The 24,266-nt window shown below is 42.2% G+C and overlaps 1 protein-coding gene across 5 annotated transcripts in view; it reads right to left on the bottom strand.

Moving 5' to 3' along the window:
- Positions 1 to 24,266, bottom strand: part of TMEM164 (transmembrane protein 164) — a 167,299-nt gene that overhangs the window by 90,962 nt on the left and 52,071 nt on the right. For all 5 annotated transcript variants that reach the window (XM_047081842.1, XM_047081846.1, XM_047081841.1 and 2 more), the window contains one exon: positions 6,654 to 6,703. In XM_047081842.1, the coding sequence (XP_046937798.1) occupies positions 6,654 to 6,703 (50 nt within the window). The remainder of the gene's footprint in view (positions 1 to 6,653; positions 6,704 to 24,266) is intronic.

Below are 24,266 nucleotides of genomic sequence, written 5' to 3'. Positions count from 1 at the left end.
CGATTCTGTATCTCCTTCTCCCTCTCTCCCTCTTCCCCACTCATGCTCTGTCTCTCTCTCTCAAAGATAAACAAACATTAAAAACAATTTTTTTAATAAATAAATAAACTTTTTTTTTTTCAAAAAGAGCTATTAGGGCACCTGGATGGCTCACGCGGTGAAGTGTCCGACTTTCCCTCAAGTCATGATCTCACACTTTGTGGGTTCAAGCCCCTCATCAGGTGGGCTCTGTGCTCACAGCTTGGGGCCTGAAGCCTGCTATGGATTCTGTGTCTCCCTCTCTCTCTCTGCCCCTCACCCACTTGTTCTCTGTCTCTCTCTCGAAATTAAACAAACATTAAAACACAATTTTAAAAAGAACTATTTTTAACTTCACACTGCATGTAATATTTCTACACAATAGAATAATATGCACCAAAGAAAAAGTATGTGCGTGATAAAAACTTGGATGGATCTGCAAGGAATTATAAGTAAAAAACAAAAACAAAAAAAACCCACAAAAAACAGCCAATCCCGAAGATAATATAGCATTCTTAAAATAACAAACGTTTGGACATGGAGAACAGATTTATTGCCAGGGGTCAGGGACAGGGTACAGGTGGGAGAGTACTGACTGTGGCTACAAAAGGGCAACAGGACAGGCGCCTGAGTGGCTCAGTCAGCTAAGTGTCCAAACTCAACTCAGGTCATGATCTCGTAGTCCGTGAGTTCAAGCCCCATGTCAGGCTCTGTGCTGACAGCACAGCCTAGAGCCTGCTTTGGATTCTGTGTCTTCCTCTCTCCCTCTCTGCCCCTCCCCTGCTCACACTCTGTTCTCTCTCTCTCTCAAAAATAAGTTAACATTAAAAAAATTACCTAAAAAAAAGAGCAACAGGAAAGATCCTCATAGTGATAAAACTGCTCTGTACCTCAACTGTACCAACGTCAATATCGTGGGTGTCATACTGCATTACAGTTTTGCAAGAGGTTACCACTGGAGAAAACTAGGTGAAGGGTACACAGGATCTCACCATTTTTCTTACAACTGCACCTATATTATGATACGATATTCATTATATTATATAATTATCTCAAAGCATAAAACTTTAATTTTAAAATATATGGATGATGAGTTTAACAAAATGGGGGAAATGTAATATTAAGTAAACAAAGCAGAATAGAAAACAATATTTAAAGAAGGTAGAAACTCGGGGCGCCTGGGTGGCTCAGTCGGTTGAGCGACTGACTTCGGCTCAGGTCACAACCTCACAGCTCATGGGTTCGAGCCCCATGTCGGGCTCTATGCTGACAGCTCGGAGCCTGGAGCCTGCTTCGGATTCTGTGTCTCCCTCTCTCTCTGCCCTTAACCCACTCACATTCTGTCTCTGTCTCTCTCAAAAATAAATAAACATTAAAAAAATAATAAAAATAAAGAAGGTAGAAACTCAAGGAATAAATACATATCTTTTTACTGTGAGTGTGTGTGTGTATAAACTATATCTAAAACCAGATTCTATAACTCAACCACAAAATAAAGTACTTACTAACCTAAACTATAATAATGAAAACAAAAACAGACAAGACTAAACCCAAAAAAGAAGACAGGACTACAGATGAGGAGATAGTTTTTTAAATGATCAAAAATAAGAGGATACTACATGCTCCACTAAATTCATGGAAACAAATCCGAAAACTCAGAAGAAATGAGCAACTTTCCAGTAAAATACAAATGACCAAAACTGACCCAAAAGATCTGAGTAGGTGAATTACCATAGAAGACACTGGAAAGGTGGTTAAGGGTGTACCAACAGAAAAAGGCAGTAGGACCAGATGGGCTTCACAGCTGAGTTTTACCTGACCTTAGAAAAAAAAAAAAAAAAAAAAACTTCTAAACCAACAACAAAATAAAGAAAAAAAGAAAAGAAAAAGCATGTTAAAAAATAAAAAAAAATTAAGAACACATAATTTCTAAGGGTAATTAAATTGTTCCAGGCCAGACAAAGAGAAGAAGTATGCTGCAATTCAATTTTAATCCTTACTCCTGATGAAAAAAATCCCCAAAAATGACTCCCATCTCACTTATGAATACTGAGACAAGGGTTCTAAATATACGATTGATAGGAGTGCCTGGGTAACTCAGTTGGTTAAGCATCAGACTTCAGCTCAGGTCATGATCTCACAGTCCATGAGTTTTGGCCCCGCGTGGGGCTCTGTGCAGCTCAAAGCCTGGAGCCTGCTTTGGACTCTGTGTCTCCCTCTCTCTCTGTCCCTCCCTCGCTCATGCTTTCTGCCTCAAAAATAAATAATAAAATAAAAATAATAAATAAAGGATTGACAAATGGAATCCAGCAATGTATCAAAATAATATAACACGAGCAGCAGGACTTACTTCAGCATGTAAGAGTAGTTCAAAACCAGAAAATTTATGAACATAGGTCACTGTATCAAAAAGTTAAATGGAAAAAAAAAATACTCAACAGACATACAAAAGCATTTGAGGGGCACCTGGGTGGCTCAGTCGGTTGAGCATCTGACTTCAGCTCAGGTCATGATCTTGCGTGATTTGTGAGTTGCACTGTCAGCACAGAGCCCACTTTGGATCCTCCGTATCCCTCTCTTTCTCACTGCCCCTTCCCCACTTGCACACATGCATGCACAGACGCGTGCACTCTCTCTCTCTCTCTCTCAAAAATAAATAAACGTTTAAAAAAATTATAAGAGGGGCGCCTGTGTGGCTCAATCAGTTAAGCACCAGACTTCAGCTCAGGTCACGATCTCACAGTTCGTGTGTTCGAGCCCCGCATCCAGCTCTGTGCTGACAGCAGGGAGCCTGGAGCCTGCTTCGGATTCTGTGTCTCCCTCTCTCTGCCCCTCCCCAGCTCGTGCTCTCTCTCTGTCTCTCTCTCTCAAAAATAAATATTAAAAAATTATAAAAATAATTTTAAAAATTATAAGAAAAAAGCATTTGATAAACCGCAGGAACTGTTTTCTTGGAAAATCTCTAAGTTAATGCATCATTTACATGCAATAGACTATTTAACATACACCAACAGCAAACAGGGAGAAACAGAGAACAACTCCATTTAAGATCAGTTTTACAGGGACGCCCGGGTGGCTCAGTCGGTTAAGCGTCTGACTTTGGCTCAGGTCATGATCCCGCGGTTCGTTCGAGCCCTACATAGGGCTCTGTGCTGACAGCTCAGAGCCTGGAGCCTGCCTCAGACTCTGTGTCTCCCTCTCTTTCTGCCTCTACCCTGCTCACACTCTGTCTCTCTCTCTCTCTCTCTCTCTCTCTCTCAAGAGTAAACATTAAAAAATTTTTTTAAAAAAAGATCAGTTTTATACACAGCGGCCCACCAGCACCATTTTTACTTAACTCTGAGTTTCAAGCAAAAGCAATAACCGAAGAAAATAGCTGGTATAACCACTGGAGAGACAGCATAAAATGAAAATTAATTTTACCAAAACTAACAAGAGGATCTGGAAGGATGGCTGGACCTGAGAACTACTGCTAAAATCAACAACCTTCTTCTAGCAAGAAGCAGTTAGGAATGGAAAGGAGAACATTCTTCAACTCATCAGGGACAGAAAAGCTATTAATTTTTAGGAATAAATGTATGAAGAAAGGCACAAAATGAGATCTGAACAGATGGAAAGAAATACCATTTCTTCGATGAAAAGACCTACATAATTTTCAAACATCAGTTCTCACAAAACTGAAATATACATTTAATGCAATTCTAATTAGAATCTAAATAGGGCTGATGGGGAGGGTTGAATAAAAGTGACCTTAAAATTTACATATAAGAGGGGCGCCTGGGTGGCGCAGTCGGTTAAGCGTCCGACTTCAGCCAGGTCACGATCTCGCGGTCCGCGAGTTCGAGCCCCACGTGGGGCTCTGGCTGATGGCTCAGAGCCTGGAGCCTGTTTCCGATTCTGTGTCTCCCTCTCTCTCTGCCCCTCCCCCGTTCATGCTCTGTCTCTCTCTGTCCCAAAAATAAATAAACGTTGAAAAAAAAAAAAATTTGAAAAAAAAAAATTTACATATAAGAAAAAAATGCCAATGAATAGCCAAGAAAAATATTTTTATGCTAACAAATCAACAAAATCATTTAAGTAATCAAATCAACATGTTTGAGTAGACAGATATATGAAACAGAATAAAGGATCCATGAATGAATCCTTATATATGAGAAGTTTAATAGGTAACAAAAATGGTAGTTCAGTTCACAGAGAAAAACAGGAATTATGTAATATATCATGCTAGTACAACTAACTAGCCATCTTTAAGAAAATCATCTTAACCAAGACTGGGAACCCAGAAGCTATAATAATATTTGAATGTGAAAAAATGTAAAAAATCACACAGAAAAACATACTATCAGCCAAGTCAGTACATACAGATCAGGGAAAGATATCTATAATGATGCTGATAGGCAAAGGGCCAATATCCAAAATATACAAAGAAGTCTTACAAATGAAGAAAACTCTAAACAACCCACAAGAAATGGGCAGATAGTATGAACAGACAATTCAAAGAGCTAATTTAATTGGATAAAAAAATATGAGATAATACTGAAATTCATTAGTAGCCAAGGAAATACATCCATTAAGTTGTCAAAATTATAAGAGTCATAACACCTTATGCTGGAATGGATATGAAGAAAGTAATCATCTCATGTATTACATATAAAAGGGAAAAGTGAATTATAACAGCCGGTTTTTGTATATCAAAATGGAAAAATCTATTAACATAAATATATATTTATATGTAAACATTCGTGTTTGTGTGTGTGTATAAATTAAAAGCACCAGTATATAAGGGCATATGTACAATGATGTTGATTTCAGCATTGATCATAGTGGCAGCGTTCTGGAAAGAACACATGTAAACATTCATTAATAGAAGAATGGCTACGGGTGCCTGGCTGGCTCAGTTGGTAGAGCATGCAATTCTTGATTTCCGGATTGTAGGTTCAAGCCCCACGGAGGGTGTAAAGATTATTTAAAAATAAAAATCTTTAAAAAAAAGAAGAATGGCTACATAAGTTGTGTATCCATGAAATATTTGGCAGTTTTGTGAAAGAATATGGTATACCAGTAAACTTTGATAGATTCCCATGAGATATCGCTGAGTGAAAAAGCAAGATGTATTACAGTATATATAAGATTCTATGTTTGTAAAACAATCAATGAACAACAACAACAAAACATTCCAAAACCCCTGTGTGTCAGTGTGCACATGCATGCATGTGTGTGTACATACCTATGAGCAAAGAAAAAAAAAACCAGAAGGCTACATACTGGTTTGGTAATATGCAGGTGTGGAAAGGTAGAGGTAGGAGCCAAACAAAATAAAGAAAAATAAAAAAAATAACCATTATAAAAAAAAAGATATCTAGCAATCATGTTTATGTATTTTCATATGTATACATGTATATAGAAATTGAATTAAATTTAGAATAGATATAGTAAGAATCTTAAGTATGATCTCTGCTTATTTAAAAAAAAGCGGTAACTGAAATTATTTCTTGGTGGTAGATTAACGGTGATGCTTATTTTCTCCTTTATGTGTCTCTGTATTTTCTATAATGAGAAGTTACTTTAATAATAATGAAATAAAACCAATAAATGTTACTTTCAAAACATTACACTGAAAAATTGAGCTCATTTTGGGAAATCAAGGGAGGGAAACAGGGCTAAATAGCCTTCCATTTAGGGTACAAGAAATCAGGATCCATTTGCCCTCATCCAGCAGAAAGCTACTCACCTAAGGCAAGAGACTAAGTGGCTATTCCAAGGAGCTGTTTGAAGCAGCAAATGGGGTATATTTCCCCCTATCTAACACATTAACGACTTAAGTAAATCAGAAAGCCATTCACACCACTCTCAATTACCCAAGGATCTGCTGGGCCCCTTACTTCCTGTCTCTTCCCTCTAGCCTGTGGCCATTTCACTGCTCAGGAACAGCTCCAAAATGGGGGCCAGGGAAGGGGGAAAGAGATGAAATTAATTCGGTCGATTTAGCTTCTCATTAGCAACTCCACTTGAGAAGTGAGATGGTCACAACTCATGGTTAAAAGGAGGGTTCCGGGACTCTTGACAATTTCACTGAAGCCAATTTGCCTTCAGATAAACATGATTTGCCTACAATACACTTTAACGGATTTGATGCTTGCTATTTTTAAGAAAGTCAGAACTTGCAATAAGGTGCTATTTTTCTCTCCTCACTTTAATTTAAACTTTTAAGAAAAAAAAAACACAGAAACATACGAACAAAGGCCTTCCAAGTGAAGGACCATATCCTCAGTGGAGCAGCTGGACCACAGTGCGATGATTCTTGAGAGGAGGGAAGCTGTCTGGCCCCCAGCATGCTCTCAAGAGAAACTGTAGGAAGCCAGCAATCTTCCAAGGGAGCAGGCCTTGGCCATAAACCACCACCACAAAACACTCGCTAAAAAGGACTTGTCAGGGCTTGACAAAAGCCAAGTCTCTCCATATCAGATCTCCGTGTTTCACTCTACAAAAGCCTTGTAGACTTTTGTCCCTTGGGAAGCCCCCAGACAAAGTGGTGCAGGCCCAAGATGTTCCCACAGATGTGTTCATGTGCTTTGTCATGAAACACAATGTTCGGAATTGCAATGGCAACAGAGCAAAAAACAATTGTCCCTTACTTGAACACGACGATAGCTCCAGGACACGGAGGGCAGGCCAAGAGAAAGATCTGCAAGTAAAAAAGAATTAGGAATGGTTATCATGAGGAATACTGTACACAGTTAGAAAATGTTAGTTCATTAATAATAGTAGTAACGGTAATAACAGTACCAATAAATAACCAAACTCTAACACAAAAAAATGCAATATGAAAACTTAGAGAGGCAAGCAGGTGGTCTTCCACACGTACTTCTGTTTGTACAGGCATCTAGGTATGTGGATACGTCTGTGTGTGTGTGTGTGTGTGTGTGTGTGTGTGTGCGCGCGCGCGCGCGCGCGTGCGTGAGACTGGCAGAAAAGGGAGACAGATACTGAGGGAATGTTTAGGGACAAGGTAGGAAAAGCCTTTTTTAGACACTTTTAGCCTCTAGAACACTTCCTCTTGACCTCTAGAGCAGGACTCAATTTTTCAAGTCTTCAGTGTCAATATGATCCAGCAGCCAGTCTGAGAAGCTTTTAACCCAGGGCAAACAAAAATATATCCTATGAATGGGACAAAATACGCAAATGCCATCTGGTTTGCCTCCCACGGGGGAAGGTAGAGTAATCAATACCCAGCACTGCCAGATTTAGCAAATAAAAAATACAGGAGGCCAAGTTAAATTTGAATTTCAGATAAACAATGAATAATGTTTTTGTGTAAGTATGTTCCATGCAATATTTAGGATATACTTATATAAACACATTATTCATTGTTTACCTGAAAAATTCAAATCTAACTGTGCCTCCTGTATCCTATCTGGCAACTCCACCAATATGGCCACCCCCAGGCTCCAAACCTCCCTTTGATTTTGAAGGGGAGCAAATTTTGCCACCCTGAAATATGTCTCTTTGGCATAAGGGTGATTTTAAGTTGGTTATTTTTTAAGAAACAGTAGACATAGGAAAAGCTCTGAAAAGTGAGAAGTTTACCCTTCTGTAGGAGACACGTACATTTATAAGGGAAATCTCCACTTCTAAGAATGGCTCCCCCTCTGTACCAGGAAAAGGAGGATGATTCAGACTCTAGAAAGTCTTATCAATGGAGAAGACTCTAACCTCAACCTGCATAATGACCTTACCCTTGATCACCATGCTCTTTCTAGTCTCTTCCCATAATTGATCTTCTGCCCTACACCAGCCCCACCACCCAACATCTTTCTTCTGTCTCTAAGGCTGGAGATGGTATCTAAGGTGATGGCTTGGGCCATTCCAGGGGGTTACTCAGTTTTCTTGCATCTCTCCCATGTATACAGGAGGGTATACATGCTATTAAACTTCCATTTGTTTTTCTCCTGCTAACTGATCTTTTATTATGTGGCGGAGGCAGGTGGGGGGGGGGGGGTGGTAGCAGCCAAGAACCTAGAAGGGTAGAGGGAAAATTATTTTTCCTTCCCCACATTTGACTGGCTTATTTCTAACCATGACCAGGTAGTTCTATACTTCTATTCCTCTCCCGGGGCAAACCAAATGAAAAAGAACCTCGTCCAGGGCACCTGGGTGGCTCAGTTAGTTAAGCTTCCAACTTTGGTTCAAGTCAAGATCTCATTGTTCATGAGTTTGAGTCCTGCATCGGGCTCTGTGCTGACAGCTCAGACCCCAGAGCTTGTTTTGGATTCTGTGTCTCCTCTCTCTCTCTCTGCCATCCCTCCCCTACTCATGCTTTGTCTCTCTCTCTCAATAATAAATAAACATTAAAAAAATTTTTTTAAAAAGAACCTTGTCCTTCTAAGAGACAAATCAGTCCCATGCTGCTTGGTTTGACCTAGGCTGGGGTTATAGAAAAACATGTGACAGTTTGACCTTCATCAAAGCAATGATTCTCAAGAGGGACAAAGAAACCCCTGCAGAGCTCTTGTTAAATATGCAGATTTCTAGCTGCCCCATTAGGAATGCTGACTCCAAAAGTCTGGGACTCCAGGAATCTGCATGTTTAACAAATGCCCAGGGAGATCCAACCACTCATGGAAACCAGATAAGATGACATTCAGCAGGACTAAGGATTAATGAAAGAACAAAACACATGTTGGTGGAGTTCCTTCCTCTACAGTGATTTATTGGTGTGGTTTGCAAAGTAATTGATCTGTGTTCCTATCTTGTTGTAAGCATTTATTTAGAAAGCTTATCTGCATTATGCACTTGTTTGGCTTACGTGTATATACATTAGCATTTGGCTCTTTGGTTCTCTCAAAATCTACATTTAGAAGTAAAGGGTACTATAAGCAAAGTCACAAAGAAAGATACCTGCTTGAATCCCTAAGAGGAGGAAGAGAAAAGAAGAACAGAAAAGAGGAAGGGTCTTACAAAGAATGTGGCCAGGAATCCATCACCCACAAAATACCTGAGCAGAGAACCCAGCCAAGGAAATATCCACCGAGAACGAGCCTTTCCCCCTGTGGATCAATTTGATTAAAAGTACAAAACCAATGACAATTACAGGTCCATAACCTTCATCGGCAATCACCAAATCCAAAAGGCTCTAAAAATCAAAAGTTGGATTCTTTTCAAAGCTAATTTGGTAGCAAGTAGGACTTGAACGGATCTGAGACTATTTATAAAGTTTCTTTATACCATTTATGCTGAGTATTCATATGGCTTCCATAAAAATAGTATCTTCTGATTATGGTGTGCTACCATAGACTCCACTGAGGGTAGATGTAAAATACTCCACACTCACCATGTTGCTTTTCTGATTTTTTTCAAGTAAGCTCTATGCCCAATGTGGGTCTTGAACTCATGACCCCAAGATCAAGAGTCGCATGCTGTATGGACTGAGTCATCCAGGCACCCCTGTATTTCCTTTCTGAAATCCAGAAGTTTCTGACTTCTGAAATACATCTGACCTGAATGGTTTGGGATAAGGACTGTCAATTTGTTATTTCAATCATCCAAACATTAATATATCCCTACTCCCCTTCCACCCCTCAGTAGCAGTCCAAGAAAGAGTCAAAGCTGGTATTCTCTACCACTGACCCTTGAAGCAAAGCTAGTCACCTTAAGCAAGGGACCAAGTTGGAGGTTTGCACATAGTTACCCAGCATCAGGCCCATCAAAAACCACACTCACAGTATATAGTATACACAGAGCAGACAGGAGCCCCCAACCACCTTGAAAAGGCCCTCAATACTTCTGGAGTCCCCTAGGAGCCATGACAGCAGCCTTCCTGAGTTTCTGGAATAGCCAAGATACTTCATGCTAACGTGCTTAACAGAGAAGCAAAAACAATACTGGGCCCCACAGTTAACTCTTACTTTTCCTATAGCCAAGAACAGATGAGCAGATTACTGGGGCAGATTCCCTATAACTGTTCCATTTGGCTGGTTCGGATTCATGACAGCCCTGTGCCAAAAGCCCAGAAGCCTACTAAAGGGAGCGAAGGCTCCAGTCGCAGCAACCCAATGACAGGTCTAATTTCATTTGAGGCAGCTCATCAATCTAGCTTTGACCCTAAGTGAGGTTCCCAACAGTTACTTTCACGTGGCCAAGTCATTCCACCCAGCACTTTGGCCTTTCTCATCCAGCCTGTCTATTCCCAACACTGGGACACAGGGTATCTGCTTGAGGCAATCTTTCAATCAGACACATGTAGACCTATCAAATGAGCAGGTCTGAAAAAGGACTCCAAATTCATCATATTCTAGTTCCAGTAAACCCGTGGCCTCCCTCAGCAACTTCAAAGATTTACAACATTGAACCTCTCTGCCCTAGCCTGCTGGAGCCACATCCATAAGCAACGTTAACCAAAGGAGCCATGTGAAAATAACATTTTAATTCAGAGGCCCGATGGCCCCCCAGCCTTGGCCTGAATATCCCCGCTCTCTTCCTTGCTAGCCTGCCAGCCGCCTCCGAATTTTGGTAGCGTGTTTTAGGCCAGCAGATGGAAAGCTAAACTATCCCTTCGGTTGCAAACAGAGTGGGAAGAAAAGCCACTCGGGAGAGCAAACAAGGACGGGAGGAAGAGGAGAATGCATGTGTGCGTACCCCAGCACCAACCTGGCACTTTTGTACTTGTGCTAAAATCTGCCCAGTTCAGCACCTGAAGAAAAGGGCAGGGATAGGTAACAGAGATGTGCTAAAAGCATTTCTACTTTCCTGTTGTCTGGGAGATGGGCAGGGCCTTGTTATTAAATCCCATTTTGCAGCTGAAGAAACCTGAGGGAAAGGGTTCCAACAAGAACCCAGATTCCCTAACCTTTAGTTCCACTCACTTTCCACCTCACACCTGACACGGTCCCAACTTCATAAGGGCTGCTCTTCTCTGTTTTTGTTTTTTTTAATTTTTTTAAATGCTGATTTATATTTGAGAGAGAGAGAGAGAGCGCGCGAGCAGGGGAGTGGCAGAGAGACAGAGACAGAATCTGAAGCAGGCTCGAGGCTCTGAGCTGTCAGCATAGAGCCCGATATGGGGCTCGAACTCGTGACCCATGAGACCACGACCTGAGCCAAAGTTGGATGCTTAATGGACTCAGTCACCCAGGCGCCCTGTGGGCTGTTCTTCTTTAGACTCTGGACCTGCCCCTTGACCCAATGGCACACGGAGTCACCCCAGGGGCCCCACACCCATAGCACCACACAGCTCACAAGATGTAGTCACTACAAGGTGAGACATTTCCAAACACAACCTAACCAGGCATCAAATTATGTTTACACAGATGGGTTTCAGAGTTCAGCATTCCCTAAAGATGTGTTCACCTTAGCTCCAACCCCTCTCATTCAGAACCAGGTCTGCTGGGTTCTGATACTCCTTGCATCCTTTGTTTTTTAAGTTTATTTATTTATTGTTGAGAGAGAGAGAGAGAGAGACAAAGAGCAAGTAGGGGAGGGGCAGAGAGAGGAGGAGACACAGAGAATCCCAAGCAGGCTCCGCACTGCCAGCACAGAGCCCAACGCAGGGCTCCAACTCATGAATCGTGAGACCATGACCTGAGCTGAGACCAAGAGTCGGACACTTAACCGACTGAGCCACCCAGGGACCCCTATTCCTTGGATCCTTCCAAAACTGAAGTCTTTTCCTGGAAAAAAATACACAGGTTCCATTCAAAGCCATACCCTCTCATATTATGGTAAGCAAAACTGGTCAGAGAAAGACAAATATCATATGATGTCACTCATATGAGGACTTTAAGATGTACATACGGGAAGGGAAGCAAAAATAATATAAAAACAGGGAGGGGGACAAAACAGAAGAGGCTCTTAAATACGGAGAACAAGCAGAGGGTTGCTGGAGGGGTTGTGGGAGAGAGGATGGGCTAAATGGGTAAGGGGCATCCAGGAATCTACTCCTGAAATCATTGCTGCACCATATGCTAACTAACTTGGATGTAAATTAAACAATAAATTAAAAAAAATTTTTAAAGATAAAAATTAAAAAAAACATACCCTCTCAGATTTCCCAGGAAAGCTCCCTGTACTACTCCAAGGCTCTCCCTCCCAGTGATAAAAAGAAAGCCACAGGCCCAAGGTGGCGTCACTTACCCCCAGGATAGCAAACCAAGAATTAAGGGCAGTTGCAGCTCCCCCAGTAGAATATTAAGCCAATCATCTGGAAGTTTTCTGGTCCTCGCCAACTAGGTACTCTATTCCGCAAAGGAACAAGACCTGATCCACCTAATAAAGACCTTCTGCCCTTCCCTCTATGAGAAGGTGACCTTGCCTGAAACAATCCTTTCTTTTTTTTTTCTCCTTTGCTAATAACTTCCATGCCTCACCCCACTTCCTGTAAAAATCAACCATTCTGTACAACACCCCTCCCTTGCTAGATGGGATGCTGCCTGATTCATGGATCTCTTAATAAAGTCAACTAGATCCTCAAACTTACTCTGTTGACTTTTGTTCTTTAACACTGGAAATGTGTCATTTCTGCTCTTTGCAAATCATCCGATCTAGGATGTCCCAGTTTGCCCTCTACCTCTGAGCTGCTCTGGTTCCAGGTTCCCACCTTCCCCCCCACCAACCTACCTCTCAGACATCACTTGTCCTACCTTCCTGTTCCTGTTCCCACAGGTACATCAGCCCCAAGTTCATTGGCATCATTGTCCAGTCCATCAACTGCTTCACCCCAGCATGAGGTCTGATAAACCCCCACTTTCCTAACACCTAAGGAAGATTAATTTTTGTTCACAGGATGAAGTGTGAGTACAATGGCAATGTAATTGGGAAGAGGGGCCGGCCAGTTGCCAAGACCACCCTAAATGAGGGACTAGCCATGTAAAGCAGTGAAGAAGGGTGGAGGGGGGGAACTAAATGAAAGAGAAACAGTGAGAGAGGACCAGGGTAGTGGTGGCCTGGCACGCAATCTTCTCAGGCCCAACCCTCTAGCTCTTATTCTGGTTCTATCTCCCACGATCCTATGATGGTACACAGCTATTTGGGGATTCCTGAGCGACTATAACCTTTATCCACCATAGGAAAGGTCCATTCCTTCAACTGCCCAAAGTCTGTCCTAGGCTCTATTCACTAATGATCATACTCTTGTACCCTCATCCTCGCTCCCTGGACCACTGAGGTAATCTCTTCACTGGTCTCCCACGTTCCAGGCACACTGCTGGAAGAAAGATCTACCTAAAACACCATTCTAACCTGCCATTTAAAATCCTTCAGGGGCGCCTGGGTGGCTCAGTCGGTTACACGTTGGACTCTTGGTTTCGGCTCAGGTCGTGATCTTGGGAGTTTCAGGAGTTCGAGCCTCACATTGGGTCCTGTGCTGACAGCAGGGAGCCTGCTTGGGATTGGCTCTCTCCATGCCCCTCCCCCACTTGCGCTGTCTCTTTCTCTCTCAAAATAAACTTTGCCAAAAAAACATTTAAAAAATAAAATCTTTGAATGACTTGCCAGTACTCACAGAAAAAGCCCAAGCTGCTTAGCATGGCAGGCAAAGCTTTCTTCGCTCCAGACCCTGTCTACCTTTCCAGCCTGGAAACCTCACACTTTGTGCCAAACTGTACTCTGAACTCGCTCCATGTTGATAAACACGCTTCTACAACCTCATTTTCTAAGCGCTTCATTTGATTCAATTATGTAGATCTGCAACAATGTACTCAACCACTCTCTTCCTACTGCACGTGCATGTTTTGTCTAAAATTTCAGATCCTTTACTATTCACTTAGTCTGCATTTATACAAATAGAATTTCTAGGTCTTCAAAGGGAATATACAGTTTAAGGCTTTTAACCTATAATTCTAAACTGCCTTCGAGAACATTTATTTGAATTTATACTCCCACTGGCAACATAGGAGAACGTGTTTCTGCTACAACCTGTTTAAAAGGCAAAACATGGAAGGGGAGCAGAATTGGCCACCCTGAAATATGTCTCTTTGGCATAAGGATGATTTTAGCTGGTTACTTAAAAAAAAAAAAAAAAAAAACAGCAGACATGGGAGAAGCTCAGGAAAGTGAGTAGACGTTACCCTTCTGTAGGAGACACGTACATTTATAAGGGAAATCTCCACTTCTAAGAATGGCTCCCCCTCTGTACCAGGAAAAGGAGGATGATTCAGACTCTAGAAAGTCTTATCAGTGGAGAAGACTCAACCTGCATAATGACCTTACCCTTGATCACCATGCTCTTTCTAGTCTCTTCCCATAATTGACCTTCTGCCCTACACCAGCCCCACCACCCAACATCTTTCTTCTGTCTCTAAGGCTGGAGATGGTATCTAAGGTGATAGCTTGGGCCATTCCAGGGAGTTACTCAGTTTTCTTGGGTCTCTCCCATATATGTGGGAGGGACATATACATGCTATGAAACTTCCATTTGTTTTTCTTCTGTTAATCAGTCTTTTATTACGGTGGGGGTGGGGGGTCTTAGCCAAGAACCTAGAAGGGTAGAAAGAAAATTATTTTCCTCTCCAATAACACACACGTACAACTTACTGCTTTAAATGGCATGTCTCAAATGACCAGAAACATTCAACTATTTTCTAATATGTTTTTTGGACAGCTGTATTTCTTCTTTGCGGACGTGACCATCTGTGGCCTCTGCCTGTTTTACAACTGGTATGTTCTTTTTCTCACTGAGTTTTAAGAGCTATTTATGTTTTAATGACACTTTATACAGATTATTTGATATTTATTGCAAATATTTCCCCCAGGTCGTCACTGCTGTAGCTTTGCTTAATGTTAGTATTTTGATGTACAGAAGCTTTTTTATCTTTATGTAATCAGATGTATTTGTCATTTCCTTTATGGCTTCTGTCTTTGATGTGATGTTTAAAAGTCTTACAACGCTGGGATTACACAAGAGTCACCTACTGTTTTCCTAATATTTTCATCATTTTATTTTTAAAATTTCAATCTCCATCGCAAACATGATTCACTCCTCCAAAAAGGCCTTCTCACCTTTTCTTTTCTGGCTAATCCCTATTTACCCTTCAAATACAAAACTGAGCATCATTTTCTCCAGGAAGCCTTTGGCTAAATGCCCACCCACTTTCCTTCCATTAATTCCTTCTGCTTACCTCTTTCTGAGAAAGGATGATTTTTGTCACTATAAGGAGCTTACAAAAAGAGACCCTTCCTTCAGGAATTTAGACAAAGGGGAAATAAAGTTCCTATAAAGAGTTGGGCTTTCGAATCAACATAAAGTGGATTAATAAGGTTATAAGGTCATCTTAAAACCAGAATAGTTCCCAGACTTCAAAGACCAGATTGTAACCTGTTTCAATTATACCTTAAAAAAAGAATGGGGTTGGTCAACCACTGAGATATCGAATGAGGAGAGTCACAAAGGCATATTTCATACTGTCCGCACCCAAGCGCTGTCCAGGGCTCATAAACACCCAAGTTTTCTGGTCCCATTGGCAAATTCATCCCTATTGAGAGGATGGAAACAGGACAGGTAGCACTGCTAATTGGTGCAGATTATGGGCTCTAGGGTCAAAACAAACTTGGGTCTACACGCTGGCTCTGCCACTCACCAGCATGATGGGCTTGGGCAAGAAACTGGAGGGATTACCATTGCTAAATTAGGGATCAAAATAGTATCCATGTCTCACAAGGTTTTGGAGAGGATCAAATGCAATCGAGCAAGCCACACTCTTGGCACGATCCCTAGTCCATAGCTAGCCCTCCATACACAATAGCTATAATTATTCTGATCTCAATAGAAACTCCATCCCTACTGTGAGCTACATCAGCAACAGCTCAGATTGAATTTCCAATTCCTCTAACTTTTTTTTCCTAAGGCTTGCAAATCTCCATGCGTGCAAATAACAGTCTGATGTATTATATGGCTTCCTTTCTCCAGCTGCCTACAAGCAGAGAAGACTTAACTACTCGAGGCTCAGTTTCCTCATCTGTCAAGTGGGGATTACGACAGGGCTATCTCATAGGGTAGAGGTGAGGACTGAATGCTTGAAGCGCTTAGTTCAGTGCCTGGCACACTGTAAGGAAATAAAAATAAGTACGAGCTATTGATAGCAGCATCCTTCTTGGATGCCCTTTCTCTTCTCTCACTGCAAATTCCATCCAAGCCCATGGCAAGTTCTATTTCCTCCACAAAGCTGTCTTCAATAACTACAGGTAACACCTCTCTTTTTTTCCCAATAGCTTGTAGAACCCATTAGGTACTTAGATTTTATTGAATTTGGAGTATTACATAGCTCTCAATTGCTACACACAGTGCCATAGATTTTGAACTAGGATCTAATTATCAATCTTTCCCTCCTTTTTTTTTCAAGTTTATTTATTTTTGAGAAAGAGAAAGTGCATGCATGCACACATCAGGTGGGGGCAGAGAGAGAGGGAGTGAGAGAGAGAATCCCAGGCAGATTCCACACCATCAGTGCAGAGCCCAATGTGGGGCTTGAACTCACACTGTGAGATTATGACCTGAGCTGACGTCAGATGCTTAACCGCTGGAGCCACCCAGGTGCCCTTCAATCTTTCCCTCCTGCTAAATCTTAAATTGGCATTGATGAGCCACTGAACAAAGTCCAAAGTTGTTTGTAAGGCAATGAAGTCCCTCAGCAACATTGCCGCCCACTACCTTGCCAGTTTTATTTCCCACTATGCCTTGGGTTTCCACCCCAAACCCGGGTTCTACATTCTAAAATGGAAAAGCATGGGGCACCTGGGTGACTCAGTTGGTTAAGAGCTGTCTTTGGCTCAGATCATGATCTCGTGGATCGTGGGTTTGAGCTCCATGTTGGGATCTGTGCTGAGAGCTCAGAGCCTGGAGCCTGCTTCCAATTCTGTGTCTCCCTCTCTCTCTGCCCCTTCCCCACATGAGCTCCCTTTCTCGCTCTCAAAAATAAATAAACCTTTAAAAAATTTTTAATGGAGGGGAGCGTGGATGGCTCAGTCAGTTAAGTGTCCGACTTCGGCTCAGGTCATGATCTCACAGTTTGTGAGTTCGAGCCCCACGTCGGGCTCTGTGCTGACGCCTCAGAGCCTGGAGCCTGCTTCGGATTCTGTGTCTCCCCCCCTCTCTACCCCTCCCCTGCTCACACTCTGTGTCTCTCTGTCTCTCAATAATAAATAAACGTTAAAAAAAAACTTTTTTAAAATTTTAATGGAAAAGCATAATAGTGCTTGCCTCCAATACTTGACCTCAACTTTTGTTTCTATGCAGCTACCAAATGCTTTCTATTTCCATCTACATGTACCCGAGACGTAACATGCCTAAATCTGGTGTAACATGTCTAACCTCTTTCCTCTATAACTGCTTGCTTGAAGAATGGGAGAGAAAAGACATCTCTTCGAACTGCAGAATTCCAACTGACAAAGGCAGAAGGAATGAGGGAAAAAGGAAATCAACATTAGGCAAACACTGTAGCTAACACTGATACAGGCAAGAACCATTGATAGCTGCTCCGATTAGTAATGCAAGTATTACTTTTGCATGCAAGCTACTTGTTAATTACAAAGGAAAACTGGGAACTTCATAGTGGAGAAATCTGGCAGACGTCATCTTAACCAAGTGACCCTGGTTAATAAGACATATCATCATGTACCTCCTGATATAATGCACAAGAAGGGTACAACATCACTTCTGCGCTGTTTTTGCCCAAACTGCCCAAATATAAGCCTGAAAAAAAAAATCAGCTGAATCTAAATAAGGACATTTTACAAAGTAACTTACCAGCGGTCCTCAAACTGTGAAGATAATGAAAGACAGGATGAAGAACTGTCATGGATGGAAAAGACTAAGAAGACATGACAACTAAATACAATGTGGGATCCTGGATTGGATCCTGGAACAGTAAGAGGACGTTTGTGAAAAAATTGGTAAAATCCGAATAAAATCTATAGTTCAGTTCATAGCAGCAGTGACAGTTTCTCAGTTTTAATAATTTTACCATGATTATGCAAGATGTTAACATCAGGGAAGCTGAGTAAAGGCTATACAGTCATCTTCTGTAATAGCTTTAAAATTTTGTAAATTAAAAATAATTTTAAAACACAAAGTAGAAAAAAAGTACTGTTATCCAATCAGCCTATTTTCAAACCTTGGAGCCATCTTCGATGGCACCCCTCTTCCTCAGCCCCCACATGTAGTCAGTCCCCAAGTCCTGTCACGCTGACACTTCAACTTTTTCAATGGATCTGACACTTATCCTATCTTTTCCTAGTTTAGTCCCTATTATTTTCTTGAGCTACTATAATAATTTCCTATCTGATCTTCAGGTCTCCAGTGTCTTCCCTCCTTTACTCTAATTCATACATTATTATTAGGTTCTTATTCTCTTTTTTAATGGTTTAAGTTTATTTATTTTTGAGAGAGCAAGCGAGCAGGCAAGTGACGGAGGGGCAGAGAGAGGGGGAGCGAGAGAATCCCAGGCAAGCTTCACACTGTCAGTGTAGAGCCCAGTGCAGGGCTGAAACTCACAAACCATGAGATCATGACCTGAGACAAAATCAAGAGTCAGGTGCTTAAGCAACTGGGCCATCCAGGGGCACCTGGGTGATCAGTGACCTTTGATGTTAAACTGTAATTGTTTCTACACCCACAAAATTCTGTAACTGCACCTGCATAAGACAGTGAACTTAATACAGGTGTTCTGTCTGCTCTACTGGCTGGCTGTGGACACAATTAATAACCCTACAATGGCCTCTAAGTATTTAAGTGAAAGGGAGAGTCACACATCTCTCACGTTAAATCAAAAGCTAGAAATGATTAAACCTAGTGAGGAAGGTATGTTCCAAGCCGAAAGGCTGAAAGCCGGGCCTCTTGAGGCAAACAACCGAGCTGTGAATGCAAAGGAAACGTTCTTGAAGGAAATGAAAAGTGCTACTCCAGTGAACACATGAATGATAAGAAAGCGAAACAGCTTTTGGCGGATATGGAGAGAAAGCTTTAGCGGTGTGGACAGAAGATCAAATCAGCCATCCCATTCCCTGAAGCCAAAGCCTAATCTGGAGCAAGGCCTTCACTCTCTTCAATTCCATAAAAGCTGAGAGAGGTGAGGAAGCCACAGAATGAAAGTTTGAAGCTAGCAGAGGTTGGTTCATGAGGTTTAAAGAAAGAAACCATCTCCACAAAACGTTAAAGTACAAGGTAAAGCAGCATGTGCTAACGTGGAAGCTGCAGCAAGTTCTCCAGAAGATCTAGCCAAGACAGCTAATGAAAGTGGCTACACTAAACAACAGATTTTCAATGCAGATGAAACAGACTTTTACTGAAAGAAGATGCCATCTGGGACTTTCATAGCTAGAGAGGAAATGTCAATGCCTAGCTTCAAAGAACAGGTTGACTCTCGTATTAAGTGCTAATGCAGCTGGTTATGGATGGTTGAAACTAATGCCTTTAAGTTGAAGCCAATGCTCATTTACCAAGCCAAAACCCCTAGGACATGTAAGAATTATGCTAGGGGTGTCTGCATGGCTCAGTCAGTTAAGTGTCCGACTTTGGCTCAGGTCACGATCTCATGGTTTGTGGGTTTGAGCCCTGCATTGGGCTCTCTGCTGTCAGCGTGGAGCCTGCTTCAGATCCTCTGTCTCCCTCTCTCTCAAAAGTAAGAAAAAAAGAATTATGCTAAATCTCCTCTGCCTGTGCTCTATAAATGGAGCAACACAAGCCTGGATGACAACACATCTGTTCACAACATGGTTTGCTGAATATTTTAAGCCTACTGTTGAGACCCAGTGCTCAGAAAAATAATAGATTCCTCTCGAAATATTACTGCTCCTTGACAATACATCTGGTCACCCAAGAGCTCTGACGGAACTATGTGTAATTAATGTTGTTTTCATGCCTGCTAACACAACATCCATTCTGCAGCCTGTGAATCAAGGAGTAATGTTGAATTTCCAGTCTTATTATTTAAGAAATACATTTCACAAGGCCATATAGCTGCCATAGATAAAGATTCCTCTGATGGATCTCAGCATACTGAATTGAAAACCTTCTGGAAAGGATTGACCATCCCTGATGCCATTAAGAACATTCATGATTCACGGGAAGAGGTCAAAATACCAACATTAGCAGGAGTTTGGAAAACGTAGATTCCAACCATCATGGATGACTTTGAGGGGTTCAAGACTTCAGTGGGGGAAGTAACTGCAGATGTGGGGGGAATAGCAAGAGAAATAAAATCCTAAGTGGAGCCTGGAGATGGGACTGGATTGGTGCAATCTCATGATACAACTTGAACAGGTGAGAGCTGCTTCTCACGGATGAGCAAAGAAAGTGGTTTCTTGAGATGGAACCTACTCTTGGTGAAGATGCTGTGAAGATTGTTGAAATGACAACAAAGGATTTAGAATATTACATCAATTTAGTTGATAAAGCGGCAGTAGGGTTTGAGAGGATTGACGCCAATTTTTATAGAAGTTCTACTGTGGGTAAAATGCCAACAAACAGCATCGCATGCTACAAAGAAATCCTTTGTCAGAGTCCATCAATGTGGTAAACCTCATTGTTGTCTTATTTTAAGAAAATTGCCATTGTCACCCCAGCCTTCAGCAGCCATCACACTGATCAGTCACTAGCCATCAATATCAAGGCAAGACCCTCCACCAGCAGAAAGATTACAGCTCAGATGGTTAGCCTTTTTAGCAATGAAGTATTCTTTTCTTGAATGAGACAGCATGTGCAGGGGAGGGGCAAAGGGAGAGGGAGGAAGAGAGAATCTTAAGCAGGCTCCACATCCAGCACAGAGCCTGACACAGGGCTTGATCTCACCAAGAGTCAGATGCTTAACTGACTGAGCCACCCAGGCACCCTTGAAGTATTTTATTTTATTTTATTGACATTCACTTAATTTTGAGACAGTGCAAGTGGGAAAGGGGCAGAGAGAGGGAGACAGAGGATCCGAGGCAGGCTACGCACTTTGAGTGCACAGCCCAACGCGGGGCTTGAACCCACAAACCGTGAGATCATGACCTGAAGAGAAGTCAAGAGTCGGCCACTTAACCCACAGACTCACGCAGGGACCCCAAATTAATGTGTGTATATTGCATTTTTAGACATAATGGTATGGAACACAATAGACTATGGCATAGCATAAACATAACTTTTATACACATGGGGAAAGCAACAAATTCATTTGACTCATTTTGTTGTGATATCTGCTTCATTGCAGTGGTCTGGAACTGAACCCACAATACCTCTGAAGTATGCCTCTACAAACGCTGCTGCTAGGGTTGCAAAATGGCGCTGCAACATTGGAAAACAGTCTGGCAGCTTCTCGAAAGGCTAAACACACTTATCATATGACCTAGCAATTCCTTTCCCATGTATATAACCAAGAGAAATGTCCATATAAAAACTTCTACATGGATTTTCATAGCAGCCTCGTTCATAACGGCCAGAAGGTGGAAACAACCCAAACGTTCATCAGTGAATGAACGGATAAACAAAACGTGGTATCTCCATACAATTGAATATTATTTGGCCATTAAAAGGAGTGAAATACTGATCCCTGCTACAACACAGACTAACCTTAAAAACATCCTAAGTGAAAAAAGCCAGTCAAAAAAGACCATACACTGGGGCACCTGGGTAGCTCAGTTGGTTAAGTGTCTGACTGTGGCTCAGGTCATGATCTCACGGTTCATGAGTTTGAGCCCCATGTTGGGCTCTGTGCTCACAGCACAGAGCCTGGAACCTGCTTCAGATTCTGTGTCTCCCTCTCTCTCTCTGCCCCTCCCCCTCCCCTGCTCACACTCTTGTCTTTTTCTGTCTCTCAAAAATAAATGAAAACATTAAAAAAAAAAAAAAGACCAAAGACTACATGACTCCCTATGAAATGTCCAGAACAGGCACATCTATAGAGACAGGAAGTAGATTAGTCATTGCTTAGAGCACATGGGGGGTGGGGGGAGCAACAGCTAAACGGCATGGAACTTCTTTCTGATGTGATGAAAATGTCCAAAATTGTGGTGACAGCTGCACATACCTGTGAATATACTAAAAACCATTGACTGAACACTTTAAATGGGTCAACTGTACAGTATGTGATTCAGGTTTCAACAAACTATCTTTAAAAAAACAAATTTAGGATGACTCCATAATGTGTGTTAAATGAAGTCCAAACTCCTTAACTTGGAATCCAAGTTCCTCCTCTCTCCTATTATCACTTGACACCGCGCCCCGCCCGCACCCCCCCAGGAAACCAGCATCATCACTCACTACTCCATGTGCCTTTCTACTGGACCAAAATGAACTATTCACCATTACCCATATACCCCACCATGCAGTTTCCCATCTGTCTTTCCTCTTGCTCTTCCCTCTTCCCCTGGAACTGTGTCCTCACAACTCATTTTCACATGTTTGTATCCTGCTTCTTTCATAAATCCCCATTTAAATGCTCCCTCCCGTGAAAATCCTTCCCTGTTCTTCAACCCTCATGTAGCAGGCCCTCAAAACATTATTTAGTGAAAGAATGAAGGTCAGTAGTCCTCCCATAGGAGGAAAGACTACCACCGCTCAACTGCAAGCAGTAATGTCAGACTCTCCCAAGTGGGGAGCCTTAAAAGGCTGGAGATACTGCCAGAGGACACCCCCCCCCCAAAGCCACAACTGCACTTCTCTCCTCCTTTCCTAGTCACAGCAGCAGCTCAAGGCTTCAGCCCCCTTACTAAGGCCTTCAGAATGCTCCAAACTGCTACTCTCTACCTTTCCCAAAACCCTGTCCTTGATGAGAAAAGTACTATGCCAGGGCCGCCGAGTACAGTTGTGTAGGTTGTGCACTGCACAACCCTAGTGGCGCCATTCAATTATAGTCTATGTGAATGGCACCCTCTCCTAGGGTTGTGCAGTGCAAAGCCATTCGTGGCAGCCCTGCTTAGAAACTTCAATAGAGTTTAGGAAGAACGCCAAAAAGAACACTCAGCGAGAGAGTCATTATAACTATATTGCTACTGAGAAGTGGATGTTTTCCAAATCTTATCCAGAAGATTAAAAAAGTCAGGAAAGGAACATGGTCATAGCATGCACATAGTATTTGCATGGAATTAAAAACAGAAACATCCAAGAGAAAAAGTGTCTCCGATGTTTTCCCAACTGTAGTGGGGTGGGGGCGGGGGGAGATATACGTCCAGGTCAATACAACAGTGTTGACATACCTACCTTGTCTCTCTCAAAACCCTTCAACTGTGTTAGCTTCTGATTTTAGGTTACCAAAAAAGCCCGTGATTAATTTGGCTTCATTCAGGAACCTGGCCATCAGGAAGGATGCAACCTGACTGACAGACATGAGTGTTATGTCCCTATACAGGTCCCCTCCACCATCATCAATCCATTCATCCACCTTGTGGCTTATTGTGAAGTCAATTGTAAGGTTAGGGAGTATTAACCCAACACCCCTGGATAAGCCGCTACAAATTAGGCTTTGAACCCACAAACCAGGTTGCAGAGTTAGGACCCACGTGGACTCCACCAAAGCACAGATACCTTCTAAAGCGCAGGCAGGACAAGCGGCAGACAAGCCCCCCTCTAAATCGCAAGTAGTAATGCAGGAGTCATAGAGGGCTGGAGATATCAGCTGTAAAGACAGGTGAGCTGGTAGGAGAGTCTGAATATACCAGATGCTGACTCAGTTCCTCATTTTTTCTTTTTTTTTAACGTTCATTTATTTTGGGAGAGAGAGAGAGAGAGAGAGAGAGGGGAGGGAAAAAGAGAGAGGGAGAGAAAGAATCCCAAGCATGCTCTGCACCATCCGTGCAGAGCCACATGAGGGGATCGATCCCACACACTGTGAGATCATGACCTGAGCCGAAATCAAGAATCAGGACACTTAACCAACTGGGCCACCCAGACAGGTGTCCCTTGGTTCCTTCTTTTGAGCCCCATGCCGGTTCAGTTCAGCCAGGGTCATATATTTGCTCTACCTGGCATATTTGATTCCACTTCTCCTACCTTCTGCAGAGATTTCCTGGATCACCTGCCAAAACTGATCATTCTTTTCCTAAACGACATTTGTGCTTACTGTCACTCTACTAGTCTCCTACTATCGTTATTAGTAATGATAGCAGTAGTAATAGTCATTGTCGTCATAGTAATGATATTAATGGCAGCAACTGTTCTTTCCTGAGTGCTTTACTATGTGGCTGGCACCATATTCAGCACCTTATGTATAATGTCCCATGTATTCCTCATAGCCATCCTAGACGTGCTATTCCTGACCCCACCCCGCCCCTGTTTACATAAGAGG

The sequence above is a fragment of the Lynx rufus genome, unplaced genomic scaffold (assembly GCF_022079265.1).
Source record: "Lynx rufus isolate CCGP_SWC_20201006 ecotype Redwood Valley unplaced genomic scaffold, mLynRuf1.p SCAF_19, whole genome shotgun sequence".
Classification (NCBI taxonomy): Eukaryota; Metazoa; Chordata; class Mammalia; order Carnivora; family Felidae; genus Lynx; species Lynx rufus.
The sequence above is the reverse complement of the archived record's forward strand: the minus strand, read 5'-3'. Positions and strand labels throughout refer to the sequence as shown.